Source organism: Megachile rotundata, chromosome 14, assembly GCF_050947335.1.
Source record: "Megachile rotundata isolate GNS110a chromosome 14, iyMegRotu1, whole genome shotgun sequence".
In the NCBI taxonomy this organism is placed as follows: domain Eukaryota; kingdom Metazoa; phylum Arthropoda; class Insecta; order Hymenoptera; family Megachilidae; genus Megachile; species Megachile rotundata.
In genome coordinates, this window is record NC_134996.1 from 5888683 (window position 1) to 5907938 (window position 19256).

A 19256-nucleotide genomic window follows, 5' to 3' on the forward strand; every position below is an offset into this window, starting at 1 on the left:
AGATATCTGATCACTTATTAATTGTATAGGTTTTTATTTATGAATTCGATTACCGTAACTAAATGATGATTTTTTAACAACTTGACATATGAAGAAGAATGTGACGGTTGTCGAAGAAACCTTGATAGAGAATTCTGATCACTTATTAAATGTATAGGTTTTTATTTACGAGTTCGATTATTGTAACGAAATGATGATTTTCTTGAGAACTTGGTACGTGAAGAAGATTATGACGTTTGTTAAAGAAACCTTGATAACACTTATAACTCAAATAAATTTGTATTCATGAGGACGATTAGCACGGCAGTATGGCTGTCATTCGTACTTGATAATCAAGTACATGATGAAGATTCATGGTGAATTCGAAATTATAATTTTCGATGACTTATCGATCACATAGCTATGTAACAATGACCACAATTGCTGCAACTACTATGGTTTTCATCTGAGTTTGACATATAGGCAAGTACATGATGAAAGTAGATGAAAAATTCAAAATAATATTTGATCAATTATCAATCAAATAAGTATCTATTGATGTTTAAAATCACTATAACGGAATGGTTATCATTTCTGCTTGATATGTAAGTAAGTAGATAAAGCTTGATAATTCGAAGTGATAACTTCCGATGACTTATCAATGAAATAAACTTGTATCAGTAACTTAGGTTAGGTTACATATCTGAACTTGGTATATGAGCATAGACAAGATGAAAATAAATGAAGAATTGAATAGATTTTAATCACCAAATCCACAATGATTTTTGGTAATTTATCAGTCAAATACTCATGACTGCGGTTACTGCAACAAAATGGCGGATGTGAAATAAGCGAAGATATTGAGAAATCTAAAACAACAATTTTTTATGAGTTGCTGACTAAAATAATTTGGTTATTGTGACGAAATGATGGATCTTTTGAACTTGATACAGAATGAAATTTCAGGGAAGGAACTTACGAAAGAAAATAAGATAGCGATACGTGATAAGTCACTGGCCAAAATAATTGTAACTATTGGTGCACGACCTGTCACAATTAATAATTTTCTTATAAAATTCGGTATCCAATGAAGTAATGAGTATGGCGAAGAATTAGAGATAATTTCTGATTAGTTATCAATTAGTTATCGATAAGTTTCTACCGATGACTGTGATTACTGTAACAAAGTGAGGATTTCATCTCAATGTACGAAGAAATACAAGTCGGTTGTTAAAGAATTCTTGATAGTGATTGATCACTTATCAATCAAATAAATTTGTCTCACTACACTTATTATAGCAAAAAGCAGTTTTCATTTATGCTCTTGCTGCATAAGCAAGCATTCGATGAATGTAGATGTTAAATCCAAAACAGTGATTTTTAATCAATCATCAATCAATTAAATCTGTATAACTGCATTACAAAGAAATAACGAAGTTTCCTTCTAAACTTCACACATCACGAAATATGCGAGGAAGATATTCATGAAGAATTCAAGAGAATTTCTGATCAATTACCAAACAAGATTACTATATTATAACTGATGGAACTATTTTAACGAAATCAAGATATGAGTTTGGTGTATATTAAAATAATTTAGGTTGCTGAAGGATCCCAGATAATTTTCGATCAGTCAAGTATGGTTGATTTGATTGTCAGCAGCAAGATGCCATACGACGAACTATATGAAGACTGCGCAAGAAAGGAAAAAAGATTTTCAATTCTTCATAAATAGGAATCGTTATTTTGTAAATTCGGTATACCACAATCTATGAGATTGATGAAGAACCGAATATAACGACGTTTTGATACAGTATCAATGAAATAAATTTCAACGGCAACGAAACGGTGAAGTGATCGTTTATGAACTCGATACACGAGGTATACGATGTTTGATGAAGAAACTCAGATTCTTGGTCAATTTCCAATCAAATAACTTTAAATTATCTGAAAACAATTATAAATCCATTAATCGGATCAATTGCTACTAATGTAACGAAATGGCAGTCTTCTCAAATTGACAATATTATGGAAAAGATGAGGATTGAAGAATTCAGGATAACAAATTGTGGATGATTCAATAATCGAATACTTTCATATCGATGATGGACAGTTGTGTCACAAAGTATTTTGTTGTAGATATATGACGAAGTAAAAGCTCCATGAAAAATCTTCCATCATCACTTTCGATCAATTATATTCAAATATGTTATTAAGTAAAAAGCAAATAAAGTATCTTCTTGCGAACTCGATGTACGAGGTATGTGAAAGTTGATGAAGAATGCTTGACAAAAACCTTTCATCAATAAATGACTGAAAGAGTCTCAATAACAGACTTCCCAACGAAATTATGACTTTTTTCTGAACTTATTGCTCGACGATCAACATTGATGAAGAATCCTTAAAAGCGACATTTGATCATGCTGTCGGTAGCAATTGCTGCGACCGAATGATGAAGTATTTTGCTGTAAATACTTAAAGTATTTGACAAACAAGATAATGTAGATAATGATTTTTCAGTTATCAACTACACAGGTCTTCATTACCGCAATTAATGTAAAGCAATAATTTGAACTTCGTACATGATGAAGTACAAGATGAAGATTAATGAAGAAACCAATACAGCGACCTTCTGATCAACTATCAATCAAATAAGTTTGCATTCCTGAGCACAGTAACGAAATGAAGATTTTCTTGCGAACTTGATACAAGATGAAATATATGAAGGTTGATGGAGAATTCTTGATTATCGATCCCTAGCTACTAACCAAGTTTATTGATGACTGCAATTATCAGAATATCCTCTTTGTGACATAATGAAGTACAAAACGTTGTCGAAGAAAAGGATGTGTACTATCAATTACATAAGTTATCGATGACTATCACTGCGAAATGACGAAGTACTTGATTGAATGATTCTGCAGTTGATATACGATAAAGTAGATGAAGCTTGACGTAGAATCTTTGACAGCGACATTTGATCATATATCAACGCAACGGGTTTGTGTGATTAATTATTGCAGTGGAATGATGGTTTCTTTAGATTTCAATTTATTCCAACACAAGGTTGAAGGTCGAAGAATTCAAGATAATGATCTTTAATCAGTTATGTTTTAAATAAATTTGATTTAGCTCTGACTAGTGCCTCCAGATGAAGTGTATGTAGACTTCATATGCGATGTGACAGGTATGTGAAGGTCATTGAAAAATGTTTGATTGCAACCTTTAATCTAAGGTCATATAGTTAACTATACTAATTATCTAATAACTCCAGTTATCCTCACTGATAACTCCGGTTGCTGCAGCCGACTAATAATTTCCTCACGAATTCATATTATAGTAAACATGAAGGTTGACGACAAAGAGAGCCATTTTTAAACAAATAATTACGTATGACTTTCGAAATGATATGAATGTGACATACGATGGTTGGTGAAGAATTCTTGATAGCGATTTTTAATCAACTTTGAATCAAATAAGTAGATACTGATTGCGCTTATTGTAGCAAAATGATCCATCTCAAATGAACTCAATATGTGAACTACATGATGAAGGATGTACGAAGGGGTTTGTAATCAGATCTACATCAAATAATAACCAGTACGAAATAGTTCCCCGCATAGAAAATTGGTGAAAAATCCTTGATATCGATCAAAGACCAGTTACTATTCATACGAGAACACTCTCAAACTATGTCACCCATTTTCACTCCGAGCATAAACACCAGAACCTAAAAAATGTATAGAACAATTCGTTCGCAACTTCCTACAAATCAAAACCTGCCAGAGTAAAATGATCATCAAAAAATCCCTAAAATTCAACTGTAGAAAAGCAACATTCCTTTATTTCCATCATCTTAAAACTCGTTCGCACTTGGTATCTGCCCGCAGCCGAATCTGGCCGCGGTCATCAACTATCCATAAACTGACGGTGGCTATAATTCACGTATCCCCCCGGAAGAAAATCGACGTCGCGACGCCGACACACATGCCTTCTAAAGGGTTGTAAATGGCTCGCACGGTATCACCGTTAACTCGGCGCCGCGCGGCGATTTCTTACCGCTCACAAACACGGCGAGGATGAGAAAAACGGTCGCGGACGGGGTAAGCTGGTTTCCCCGAAATCTTCTGACACCTCTCATGACGTCCACGTTTCTGTTCTTTCGATCACACATTCGCGCGCGGCCGTTCACAAGATCACTCGGTGTTCATCTCGTCACTTCCTGTCTGGCTGATGGTTCGCACCTGTTCCCTTATTATCCATTAACCGGTGACACTCGAACGTTTAAGTTCCCGAAAGGAAAAAAAAACACTGACACCCACACGCGCACAAGGGACGAACAATTTGGCGATCGGTCGATCTATCGGTCGATGGCGCGTCCTCAGGACGACGTGACGCGAAGAAGAGCTCTTCCGGTCGACGTACAAGCGGCTACTGAGGCTCCCGCCGCAAGCACGCAGAGCTTCCAGTGCGTCGACTCGGTCGTTGCAACCCGAAAGCTCGTTTCTCCCTACCCCTGTTCCCACCCCCGTGTCGCCTCGTTCTCTTCTTTGCCCCCTCCCCTCGACTGGTCGCCCCGTTTTGCCCCTTCGGCCATTTTAGCGTCGTCGTCGTCGCGGCGATCGGCCGTGCCAGTGCGGGCTGCGCGCGCTAGAGAGCTTTCCGCGTCCTAAAGCTGGATGCTATCCGCGACGGGTGGTAGCTTTATGCGCCGGGGGGGAAGGGGTGATTGATTGGCGATGAAACTTCGCGACTGATTGAATCTTTTTTACGTTTCAATATCGATATCCCCGAGTGGGATGTACGCCACATGCCGGACCAGCTGCGTGAATGTTAAGTTCCTTCGGGGAGACGTTGAATTTCAAGGTTCGCTGATTCTTCATCGTTATTTAGGGTGTGCTGTACAGTCCAGAACAAATCTCACTTCTACATATGGATATGTTCCATATGAACTTATGGAAGAAAGAAGCTATTTTAGATTTTTGAAGATTTTGAATTTGGGGAGGAATTATGGATTTGAAGACATGAGGGTTTACATACGGGTATTTAGGAAGCTGGCGGTTTGGGAGTTTGAGGAGATGGAAATTTGAGAATATCGGAAGCTGAGACTCTAGGGATTCGTAGGGTCCGGAGTTTGAAGACATAGGTATTTGTGGATGTAAGGATTTGAAGATCTTCCTGTGATGGGAATCTAGGAACTTGGCGATGTGGGAGTTTGGTAAACTAGAAATTTGACGGTATTGGAATTTGAGGATATAGGGATAGTAGGGGTTCTGAGTTTAAGGATACAAATATATGAAGATCTAGGAATTTGAGGACCTACGCATATGGAAATCTAAGAATTTGGTGATCTTGGAATTTGGCAACATTTGGAGAGCTAGGGATATTAAGAATTTTGGATTTGAAATATGGGCATCTCGGTACTTGGCGATCTGAGAATTGTAAATCCTAAAAAATTAGCGATATAGAAATTTGAGGATCTACAGGGTGGTTCCGACTTTAAGGATATAGCTGTATGGTGATCTAGGGAATTTAGGATTTACGTATATGGAAATCTAGAAATTTGGTCTAGGAATTTGAAAAGCTAGAGAACCTAGGAATTTGAGTATCCAGGAGATCAAGGACACAGGTGTTTAAAGGCCTAGGGACTAAGATTTTTGGATTTGGGGATATGGGAATCTAGAAACCAGGCACTCAAAGAGTTTAGAAATCTAGAAAGTGGATATAGGAATTTGAAGATCTAGGGATTGAAAAACTTAGAAATATGTAGTCCTCAGAATTAGATGACTGTGATTTGGGGATCTAGGGATTGTGGGTACAGAAATTTGATAACCTAGCAATTTGATGATTCAGAAATTTAGTGACCAAGAAAATTTAGAATATAGAGAAATAGAATTAGACACAGAAATTAAGGAACTCAGAAATTTGGTGTTGGACCTGAATATTTCGATACATAGAAACTCCGGGGATTTAATAATATAAGAAACGTGAGGAACTGAGAATTTCGTAAGAATTTTTTAAACGAGAAATAACCTTAAAAATTTCTTTCTCAGAATTTTTGTATGTAAATGAGTTTCAATATAATATAATTTCTGTTTTAACAAAGAACCGAGATTCGCAGAATTCTTCCCTTTAAGAGGAAACTCGTTTCAGATACGTTAAGTGATTTTATTTTTCGACAAAACTCTCGCTATTCGCGGAATTCCTGATTTCCTTTCATTAACATATAAATTACCATTCTCTAATGCATCTTTTTAACCGTTTTTTAGCGTCTTCTTTAGAGTAACACTAAAATCCACTTTCCTGTGGATTCAATCCTCGCCCTACTTGTACATTTTCAGAATGTCCAATCGGTTCGCTTCCACAAAGTAGTCCTAAACCGTTAAGAGTCAGTTTTCCGTTAATGCTACATTTTCTAGTCAATTCATTTTTAGCGAAATGTGCTTCTTGTTACTGAAGTTTTATGAACTTGTTTAACAACTTCATTGTCATTCTTTCTACTTTCGTTCCATAATTTTATAAAATTAGGAAAAGTACTTATGCAACAAATTTTTGTAAATCACGGACACTGTTCATTGTTCTTGTGTAATAGATTTTTATGTAATATTATAAAAAGTTTCATTGTACTTTCACAAAGCGATATATAAACTACTGCATATTTAATTAATTTTTGTAGATATGTGTATATGCATACATTTTGTATTAGATATGCACTATTTGTTTATAAATTTCTGAGCCATTATTGTCACGAATGTTGTATCAATAAATTTTCTGTTATTCGTTTTCTACCTCTGTAACTTTTTGACACTAACATTTAATACACACATCATTTGAAATTGCAAATAAAATAGAAAATTAAACAAACGATTAAAAATAATTGAAAATACACATTAATTCTTTGTTTTAATTAAAAATTAATATTGATTTCAAAAGAAGTAACTTACATTGATTAAATTGATTAAATTGATCAAATTGATTAAATTGATCAAGTTGATTAAATTGATTAAATTGACTAAATTGACTAAATTGTATAATTTAGAATAAGAAATTTGTAAACAGGTTAAATGACCGTTTTGATAGTACTACCACTAATATCATAATGAGGTAATATTTTAATATATAAAATGATATATTGTTAAATTATATAAAATCTTATGCGAAAAGATTGCATTATTTGGCTGTTTCATCTTTATTGAGTTGAATTCATATTTCTGTTGTCTTATACTCGAAAAGTGGCACCACTTTCATGTTTATTGTTCCGTGCTTTCCTCCTCCTTTAAATTGATTATTCGTACTCAAATAAGTTAACTGCACTTGTCGACGACGCCTTTTATTTTCTATCAACTTTTCACAATAACGATTTTTACCGACAAAGTGTTCTGTACATCTAGACGCTGTTGCGACAAATAACATAATGGAATATTCCACTATGAAACTTGAAATGCGTTTTTCTAGACCGTCGCTCCGCTGAATACCAACTAAAGAATTCGATTTAACCTTTTAACGTTCGCGTTCATGTTTCGCACAGACACCTGTGACCTCTGAATTTATACACATTTCTATTTGGCACAGACACACGTTATCGCCACTTCATTTACTTCGATTTACTATATTTTACGAAATCCGCTGTGAATTGCCATTCGCAAAGGATATTGATCAAATAATTAGAGCTATTTCAATTGTTATTCAGAATAGAACCTCGTTGACAGATATAAATTATGTGTACTAATGGAAGAGGTAGATGTTTCGGTATTCTTGACGCTTCTCAGTTTCAGTAATTGATCATTTTATAATTTTAGTTTGTATAAGATTAGAGTTTAAAAATTTTAAAATTTCGAAGTTTCAGAAATTAAAAATATGCAAATTTCAAAGATCATCCAAGATCATTCAAAATGAAAAGTTCAAAGGATCACTATAGCTTAAAAATTTTACAGTCTCAAAGTTCTGAAGTTTCAAAGTTCCAAAACTTTTGTTAAATTTCAAAAATCCACAAGATTCACAAATTTCAAAAATCTATTTACGATTCGAAACGTTCAAACTATCACAGATTCAAGGCTTCATATATTCATGACTTAAAAATTCATAACTTAAGTATTTATAGCTTAAAATTTTTACTGAAAATTTCAATGTTAAAAAATTTTGCAATCTTGAAGTTCTGAAACCCCAAACTCTCAAATCCTACAGTTCCAAAGTCCCACTGCGTAAACACCACTAATTTGTAGGTTGAATGGTTGACCTTAATCACTTTCGTTACCCATTAAATACTGTTTCTACAGTAAAATTACAGAAATCATTTAAAAATTGTATTATTTAATACATTTCATTATACCACAAAATATTTGTACAATCATTGTTAAATTCATTCCTCATGTATGCATTATTAATTATTATTAAATACAAATAATAATGACAACAAATTATATAACTTATTCAGTAATTGTTCAGTAATTGCATAACATATAATACACAAATACATATCATTCATAATACATATTAGTTTCACAAGAAATTATTACTGGTAATGTATCGTCAAACGTTGACTCTTTCTACTTAAATTCAACATTATTTCAAATGCTTCTAAAAATAAATAAAAAATATCGACGTTTTGATTCTATCTAAATAATATGGCACCTTGGGAATGAAATGTGGCCCCGATAAAAAAAAAGTAGAATAAATGGTGGAAAAAGAAGGGAAAATTAGGTTGATTATCCTTTCCATAGAGGCGACGCTATACGAACGAGCGATTTCCACGAAAGCAATATTTGTAAAAACGTTGAGCTCTAAGTTTCTCGAAGCAAGTAATTCGAAAATTTTCTTTAGTTAACGCTGCCACGAGAAAGTGAAAACGTGTAGTCGACGAAGCGTTAAGAACAGAGACGTGGGTGGCGTCTGTGATGAGAACGTGACTCTTTTGCCATTTTTGAAACCAACAATTTCTACACAGCTTTACTTTAGCACCTTCAATTTGCTGCTTTGCCTTCGAGAAAGCTCGAATTTTCGATCGAAGCGCGAGAAATTTTCGAATTCTTTCTTTCGATTGCGATTGCGATGTCACGTTCTGGATTCGATGGACGTGAAATCGGTTTTCTATTTTTGTATTAAAACTCGTGTAATCGAAAAGATTTAGAAGGAAAAATATAGGAGAACGAGGTGCGATTCTTTTAGGACAAAATATTTATTTAAAAACTTTAAAAATGTATTTGGAATATTAGGAAAAGAGTGGGAAGAAAATAATTGAATATTTAGTTTACTGTAATGTAAAATATTTGATACGTAGTTGTACCATGATTTTAAGAATGATTGACCACTTGCGATGGATTTTGCTATTAATTATAGTATTTATCTTTTATATTTTATATTATAATAAATTAAATTAAACATTAAATTATACAATAATAAATTATGTTATGTATTAACATATATTATAATAACTTCAATTGATCATTAAGTTATATAATAATTAATTAAATTGCATATTGAGATATTGTCATGAATTGAATTATATGCTCAGTTACATTATATAAATATATAAATAATTATATTATAATAAAAAATTATATTATATAAATTAAGTGAATAAATCAAAATGAAACACGATTTAGTACTTTTGAAAATTTCTTCAATATTGCCCTCACAAAAAGTACATTTCACTCCATTTAATGCACTTTATCCATTAAATTAAAAAATCAAAAATGACTTATTTAAATAAATTGTTTAAACATTGTACAGAACTGAATTGTTTAAAAATTTATATTCGTATAAAAATTAATTATTTAAATTTTTTTTAAAAAGGGGTGCAATGCTTGTTATTTTATCATCAGTTTCAGTAATTTTCTAACATTAATATTTTCATATGAATCTGTCGATCTCTGCCGCCTGTTGAAATTGTGCAGCATAACGGTTCGCAGAATTTGTAGGTCTATTTTCTCAAATTAGTTATGCAAGAACCTACTGAATATCTCACACGAGAGCGTGCGAAGTTAAAAAAAAAACTGCACGGAAAATTTCTGTCGCTTCTTTCATGATCCACGCATTAGTGACACTTCCCAGAATATTTTCGAGGGGATGCTAGAAAAAGTGGCATTGAGATCAAAACTAGTTTGCATACTTTAATACGTTGCTTGCCATATCATTTACATACATGCGGCTGACATTCAAACAGAAATTTAAAATTAAATGCACCTGATGTCGTAGTGACGAACAAAATTTTAAACAAGTAATATTAATAATATAAAAATAGCAGTAATTATATAAATTTTTAGCTAAGCTGATAAGGATTGGGTATATTCAATTGTAAAGTACATTTAATACTTAAATGTTGAATAGTAGGTTAAAATTAAATTAATATGTGTTAATAAATATGGTTTGTAGAATAAAAGTATTATTAGTAATAATTGAAGAAGAAAATTAAATGAAATATTTATTTAAAAATTTAGTTCTGAGAACATTACGTAAATGCAAAATTGTTATAATTTTTCATTTTCATATTTATTATCATTTAATCAGAATTTATACCACGTTAATATTTATACCGTATTAATATAAATAAAAATAATGTGTAAAATATCAAATAATACATTCACTGTAATTACACAAGTAATTATGAAATTCTCATTAATTAATTAACGAGCTTATAGTAATTTGGCAATTTTGAAAATTTAGCAGCATACAGAATTCGAATTAGCAAATGTAGCTACTTGGATATTAGATAATTTGAAATTTTCAAATTTACTGAATTTATAAATATCAGCTTCTCAAATTTTTAACTCACTAATTCAACAAGTTTTAGTTCTAGAAATTATAAATCTTATTTTTAATGAATTTACATAAAAATAACTATCAGAAAAACAAATTATTTAGAACTAATAAAAAATATTAAGAGTATTATTTACAGCTAATAAAAAATATTAGAAGAATTATTTACAACCAATAAAAAATATTAAAAATGTTATTTACAGCTAAGAAAAATATTATTTAAAATAATGAAACGTTTCACCAAAATATCACATTCATAAGAACTAAATATAATTTGATATTAACCTTTGACTATATTTTGTTTACATGTTATGGCAATTACTCTAACAAGGAAACATATCGAACCGCGACACACCGATTTTAATGAAACTTATGTGAAAGATAGTTCTCAAAAAAATATTTGACACGTATTTTTTTTTATCGGCAATCGTTCACATGGTGTTGATTATAACCGCTTCACGCTCATACCTGCGAAGTATTAAATCAATTAATTCCATATAAAGAGGTATGAAATCGCTAAAATAATGTAAAAGATTGTAAAAATAATTATATTTTTAATAAAACTGCTGATTGCCCCTCTTCACAGGAAGTGGTGTTAAATTATATATCTAATAAACATTGCAACAAACAAAAAATTCCAAAAACACGTATCCTCTATTTTTGTCCATAGTTTACGTACACGAAGTTGCAGAAAAATACATCAACATTTAGTGCAAAAATTTAAACAAAAATGATGAATTTTTTAAATATTATTTAAACAAATAAAGTTTCTTAAAATTTTTTTACACACAAAAATTTCCTATCTAAAATCGAACAATTTACAAAAAAAAGAATTCAATTATCTTCTTTCCTTCCGGAGATATTCCCAAAAACATGGTTTCAACCCCCAACTTCGAGGGCTATTTTCATCCCTTCAATGTGAACGATTGCCGATAAAAAAAAATACGTGTCAAATATTTTTTTGAGAACTATCTTTCACATAAGTTTCATTAAAATCGGTGTGTCGCGGTTCGATATGTTTCCTTGTAAGATACAGTGTGCTACAGATTTACTGATAAACAAGTTATCTAAAATCATACAAGGGCTATAATCACGAAGTACAATTATGTTAATTAAAGCTGAATGAGCGACACAGGGTGATCAAAATGACCTTCGAGTTTAATACATTGTGGTGCATCGCGTATAATTAATTTGGTTTTATTAATGACTATCGACAGGACAGTGATCGAAGATAAAATAACGATCGAATGAAGTATCATATGAAAAATGAAAATGATATCATGGACGATGAAGGGTTCAGGATAATGAATATTATACTATTAGTATATTAAAGTGACATAGAGCTGAAGCTATAAATTTTCGTTAATGGTCTCTTTTATTAGTTAATCATAAACAAATTACGAATTTTACATAAAACGATCATGTGGGATACAATATTTTTTCAAAACGGATTTTCTTATTTTAATTTAACAGTTGGTTGATGTATCAAATAATTAACAGATGATAAACAGAAATGAAATGTATAAGTTTATAATTTTAAGAAGATACACTGCAAATTTGAAACTAAAGACTATAACGTTGGGATAAAATTTGAAACGTCATTCAGGGATTTTGAATGACTATTTTTGGAGTGATTCTAAATGTGATGCACGATTCTTTATACACTCACGTTTAAAATGAAAATGGAAATGTTCGCGCGATGGGTAAAATATTAATTATTTATAGCTGTTTTCGAAGGTTGTAAATCTTCGTCGACCCGTGGCGTTTCCACAACTTGTTACGGTAGTGGAATTATATGTAGAGTTAGTATTATAGAGTAGAATTTATAGAGTGGTTCAGAGTCCTCCACACTGGTGTGCCCAGGTCAATGAAGGATGTAGATCATCATCCCACTAGTTATAATTGTTGTTGTGAGTTGTTGTAGTTGATAGTTACAAAGCTAATCTAAGACCGAGTATATTTCAGCGATGGTAGTTTTAAGACTGACTAGTTGCCTCTAAAAAAACCAGAAAAGAAAGCGATGGAGGAAGTTCAGGACGTGAAGGCGTTACCAAAAGGACCAATCAGGACAGATTGTTATTTGTAAAAAACAGTGATTGGTGAGATGGTTCAACGAATGAGATTGTAAGATTCTAGGCTTCACTCCAGGGTTGTAAATAACGTTTCGTTAATAAGGTGACCCAAACAGTTAAGTGATTTGGGTCCTTCAAAAGAACTAAGTAATGGGACACATTGCGAGACTGCTGAATGACCGAGTCAGAGTGCCTGGTCCGCCGAGTATGCAAGGATTTTCGTAAACAGTGCACACAGCAAGGGTTCACAGTTTAGGACCATGGAAATAAACTTCTTTAAGGAAAGATATATTGGCGTTAGAAAGATGTGCTTTTCTGGCCTGTTAGAAGGCTATTGACAATAGTTAAGAAGGTCAAGCTGTGGAGACGTCCATGTGGTCTTAAAGATCCGTTTGAAATTGCAAGAGTGAAGGTTTGACAAAACACCCATAAATATTACGTTGATTATATTCCGAGCAACTCGAAACAGGAAATGCAAATGAAGGCTGATAAATAAATAATAGTAAAATTTACATGGTTCTTGTTATGGGTTTACAACAATTTATACAGGGTGGCTCACCACATTTTGCCATCTAAATTTGCGTCATTATTATTACCCGTAGCAAACAATGTTTTAGATGAAGTTAAATGTAGGTGGACGTGTAAAGGACATATGAAGGTCATTAATGTTTTTTTAAATGGAATCATACATTTTTTATTGCATCAGTTGATACTCCTTCATATTCTTTACAAAAAAGTATTAATCTGTTTATGTGAAAAAATAGTTAGTTTAGGAGATATTTTAATTCTAACTTGTTAGGAAATCGTGACTTTCTGGTCAATATTATGAATTGCCCTAACTGAACAGCAAATGTTTTTCTACATGCTTTGAGAGGTCACGTGTCACCAAACGAATTGTGAGTTTTTGTTTTTTTTTGTTGCGCAGTAACAGTGAAATTTAGTCTCTGTTACGTCTCTAATACGGTGAATACGACAATACGGTGAATTATCACTTCATAATGAAGTATTCTAAAGAAGAAAAGATAGTCATGTTATCAGTTTATTTTGAAGTTGGAAAAAGTGCTACACATGCAGAAAGATTATACACTACGGAATGTTAGTAAGTCATTAATTTCTCGATTCAGCAAGTGTTATGATGCAAATGGTCACCACATTGCACCTTTTCTGTAAATAGACATTAAAATTAAAATATCTCCTGAACCAATGATTTTTTCACATAAATAGATTAATACCTTTTTGTAAAGAATATGAAGGAGTATCAACTGATGCAATCAGAAATATATGATTCCATTTCAAAAAACATTAATGACCTTCATATGTCCTTTACACGTCCACCTACAAAAAAAATATACCACTAGCATATGCCCCTCTCAAAACCATTCAACTTCATCTGAAACATTGTTTGCTATGAGTAATAATAATGTCGCAAATCTAGATGGCAAAATGTGGTGAGCCATCCTGTATGTGTATATCACACCGTAGAATTTTAAGCAATATTACCGTACAATTTAAACTAACACAACACAATTTTATATTATGCATATTAATAACTAATTATTCAATAATTATACATATAAATGTATAATCGAAGAACAATTGCAGCATTAATATAATACTGCAATTAATAATTAAACTTAATATAATGCAATTTTTAGTTTAAATTATACTACAATTTAACATAAAATTATATTAATAATTAATGTAATACTAATATACTAATTTGCATTAAGTAAAGTCAAAAATTAAATTTGAACTATTTCTGTTTTTCATCTGTGATACAACAACGATAGGTACATTTACAGTAAAACTTGATTCTAAAATATGTATTATGTCAGCCATGTCAATCATGTATCTTGTACGAAACGTGACAGGTTTAACATGAGTGATTTGGTACAATCCTACGATGAATTTGGCAATCACGATCATTTAACCGGAAACAAGTGGATATCACAGACAGTTACGTTAATTAAGACCGGATGGATGAGTCGTGTTCAAGTGAACGGACAGTTTCCGAGACACATTATTCAGTTTTAAATTTGATTGACACGTACATAGCAATAGCATTTCACCTATCTATTCACATGTTTCTTAAAATGGTTACCTGATTTGATAAATTAATTTATCAATCACATTTAAATATTATAAACATGAGCAACTTTAAGACTATTGTATATGGTATCAAATAAAGTATTAGTATCTATTAATTTAATTAAATTATGTTTTTAATTTCGAAGTAAGTGTACATTACATATCCATAGGTTTAGTGTTAATAATGAAAGTTAATATGGTCTTAAAATTATAATACAGTAATAAATCTTTTAGTATCGACTGTTTAATTTGAAACAAGTCTTCCATTAATAATATACATAAAATTTAAAATAATTTATAATAAAGTAAATATGTCATATAAGTAAATATGTCACATATTTAAAAAAATGATAACCCTACAAATATTGCATACTAGAAATTTAAAACGATGACTAATTTTTGTCTTACACCGTAAAATGTCATAAAACTTAGTTTTAATATAATAAAAAAAATTTTATTTCACAAAAATATGAAATATTTTAAACCACCTACCGATTCGCACCGTTCGAACGTAACAGGTGAATAATATACGCGCGCAGATACAATATTACAGCACTTAATTTGACGCAGTAATTTCTCGCCAAAAAATAAAAAGCTAATAATAAATGAAAATGTAATCCGAAACAGAGAATTTCGTCATAGGAACGATTAAGCAATTAAATAATTTACGTTCGCTTGAAATTCCAAACGAAATAAAACGCTTGTGTTACGCAATATTTCCTTTTGATTTTTAAAAGCGATAATAAATTCACGAGCACTCTAAAAGCATCGAAACACAAATTTTATCGCCGACCGTGCTTTCAACCCGCATTAATAAACATGCTTCACAGTAATCGAAACCATTTTTATTGCCGTGGAAAAACTTCCATTCACCGTTGCTTAACAAAGAACTTCATTATTTTTTAATTTTTCATTTAATAAACATTCGTGGTAGAATAACAGAAATACTTGTTATAATGTTTGTTTTATTTGTACACTGATAGCTTATAAAGGCAATTGTATCTCCTGTGACACGTTGAAATAAGGATCATTCATTTTTCGTTACATTGTAAAAGTACTATACACATTTTTCATGCAAGTGGCATGAATTATATCTTGAAATGTAAAGGCAAAAAAATATAAATTTAGGTTCTCAATTTTTCTTAAGAGTAATGGAATAGAGTTTTTTAAAAAATGCAAGTTGAGAAATTAGGGAATTTCTAAATTTAAAAAGTTATCTCGAACTTCTAAATTTGAAGACGTTTGCATTCCTAGATTTCAAGATATGATAGTTCGAAAGTTTCTATACGTCTAAATTGGGAAATTTGGTAACTTTAGAATTTTTCACAGATACATATGGAAAATGGATGCAAATGCAGTTTTTGAACAGAAAAAATTATCAATAATTTCTGCATAAAAAAGTGTAAAAATACAAGACCACAAAAGTTGACTAATAATACATATATTGTAAAGCTCATTTACAGAAATTTGTATAATTAGAAAACTAAATTTCCTTGTGAGTAAATAAATTGAATTCCACAGTTTAAAAGGTCTAATCAGTTACCAATATAACATTCTAGCGTCCATGTTCATAAAAAATGTGAGCTATTCAAAAACTTCTGAAGAGGACTGTACTTTCCAACCATGTAGTTGCCACCGACTTCACATTTTTCCTTAAAACATCTCATCTGGGGCGTAACAAATGAAATATTCGAAGGAAGGTTGGTACGATAGAGACAATTTACCGTTGAAATTTCAGCGGAGTCCTTGATGGAAATCTTTCAGCAAGTTGGGCCAGAGAGGTAGGTTCAATCAAAATATCGGCCAGAGCAGTTTGTATTTCCGTGTGACAGCACGCGAAAGCATTCGCGATCTCGCAGAGGCTGATTCTACATTAACGGACAAACATACACTAAGCTTGCAGTGAGTCTCTTAGCTACGTTCAGTCGACGAAGTGACGTTTCCGGTGTTGCGTGCATCCTTTTGCCGCGTATAAGGGATGTTACCTGAATCCCACGTAGTAGTCCCTTTCGAGTCGCGAGTTAATTTGTCACTCGTCTAATTCCTTTATGCGATCCCACCTTCCGTCTGAATTACTGACATTCCGCTCATTATGTCGACGACGAACAACCGCAAGCTGCGAGCTGCTTCGTTCTATCTAAACATCGTTCTGCCGGCCCGTTAATAGCTCGTGTAGTCATTAAATATTGTAAAAGGACGGGAACGCAATCAATCACCGGAAGACATTACCGCCTAGGCAAATCAGGCCGTTGTCGTCGATTGGCCAGGAGGCTGGCTAAGAAATTAATAAATAACACGGATACGCTTCACGGTTAAGCGTCACGATGATGGACGTCGTTTGTACGGAATTGATTTTGTTGCCTCGGTTGTCGATTGATTGCGAGTGTTTAACACGCTATGAGCAAAAATTGGTTCTAAGTATTAACTTGTTGAGTAACATCTCTCATTTCCGAAACAGGGAATTTTATGAGTTTGAGCAAAATAGAGTGAATCATATAGGTCTAATTCAGAACGATTTTTCCTTGAGTTTGAGGTCACATACATTGCAGGTTATTAATGACCACGGTTGGTTGTCTAGCTGATCGTTTCTGAGCAAGCGGTATCTTTTATGAAACTGAACTTTTCTATAGAAGTCTATTAGTAAGGCAGTGAATTTGATAAATTATGTTGTGTACTCTTCCTACTGTATTTGGGACGAGTTATCAATGTGTTCAATAGTATTTTTTGTATCATCGATGTCACAGCTATTTGGTTCTTGTGATAAGTTGAGTATCTTCAATATTTAAACATGTTATTGTTAATTGAATTGTTATTAATAAGGTTGGCTGATATCACTTACATTATTACAAACTTTATGCAGCTTGGTCTACCATTTTTCCATTCTCAGAACAATATTTTGTCTGCAGAGGAGTGTTTAAGAATTGTTTGTGATATGAAATATTGATATGTGTATGATGTGAGACATTTTCATATGGGTATGGACCATGCAATAAATCATTTAAATGTTGGAAAAATTTTTACTTATTCATCATATATATAATAATTGACCTTAGTTCTAGAATTAAACATAAAAATATTTCCAATACTTAAATCATTTGCTGGTTCATATATTATACAAACGATTTACATTCAAAGTAAGCTTGAAGAATAAACACTGTTCGATTGAAAACGGTATTATGGGGAACCTATTTATAACCACCATTAGCAACTGACATCTTAACATTGACAAACACAATATGACTATGAACTTTAACACGAGATAGCCGCTGGTCATCACGTGACCCTTTTCGAGCGCTCAATTCACATATGAACAGTATGACTCTGGGCCTCTTTTATCTTGATCAGTATTATGTATAGAGAAATAAATGATATAGAGATTGTTCAGAGTAACAACGTTGACAGTATATTCCAAGGTCTTAAAAATCAGTAAATTGTGCAACTTCTTGTTAACAATATTTCTAAATATAATTCTGCAATAAAGACCAATTAAAGATTGTATGAGAGAATAATTGATGAGAATAACAACGTTGACAGTATACTCCAAGGTCATAAAAATCTGTAAATTTTGTAACTTCTTGTTAGAAATGTTTCTAATTATAATTTTGTAATAAAGATCAACTAAAGATTGTATGAGAGAATAATTGATGAGAATAACAACCTTGACAGTATATAAGGTCATCAAAATCTGTAAATTATGCAACTTCTTGTTAGAAATATTTCTACTTATAATTCTCAAAGACTAACGATTGTATGAGAGAAGAATTGATGAGAATAACAACGTTGATAACATATTCCAAGGTCATCAGCGAAGTGCTATAATCTCACACCTAGTTATTTCTATGAGTATTAGACTGTCAAACTGTCGTATTCTTCTGATTGACACAAAACCACGAAACCTTCAGTAACAAAATAATGAACTTGAAACTTAACAACAATATCAGTAGTATATCATTAATTGTTATTAATGTGAAATTAGAATTGAATAATATATATAATATAAGAATAATATATCACTAATAAAATAGTAATTCTCGATTTGGAACGTCTGTGGCATAGCACAAACCATGAAGTTCCAACAAAAACGCCATCAAGACAAGCAGTGTTCAAAACAATAAACTTGAAACTTAACAACAATATATCAGTAATATATCACTAATTGTCATTACCACGAGATTAATATTGAATAATATATATAATAGAAGAATAATATATCATTAATATAACAGTAGTTCTCGATTTGGAACGTCTGTGATCGCACAGCACAAACCATGAAGTTTCAACAAAATCGTCATCAAGACAAGCAGTGTTCTTTCGAGGTTGTTAACTTTTTCCCCTAATTTCCGCACACCATCCATGCAATGT

General features: G+C 32.1%; 1 protein-coding gene across 1 annotated transcript in view; it reads right to left on the reverse strand.

The window, feature by feature from the left end:
* LOC100878213 (uncharacterized) overlaps window positions 1-4437 on the reverse strand; it is a 140116-nt gene extending 135679 nt beyond the window's left edge. Inside the window, exon 1 of the mRNA XM_012280609.2 lies at window positions 4039-4437. Within this exon, the coding sequence (XP_012135999.1) occupies window positions 4039-4153 (115 nt within the window). The 5' untranslated portion in view covers window positions 4154-4437. The remainder of the gene's footprint in view (window positions 1-4038) is intronic.
* Window positions 4438-19256: the final 14819 nt, after the last annotated feature.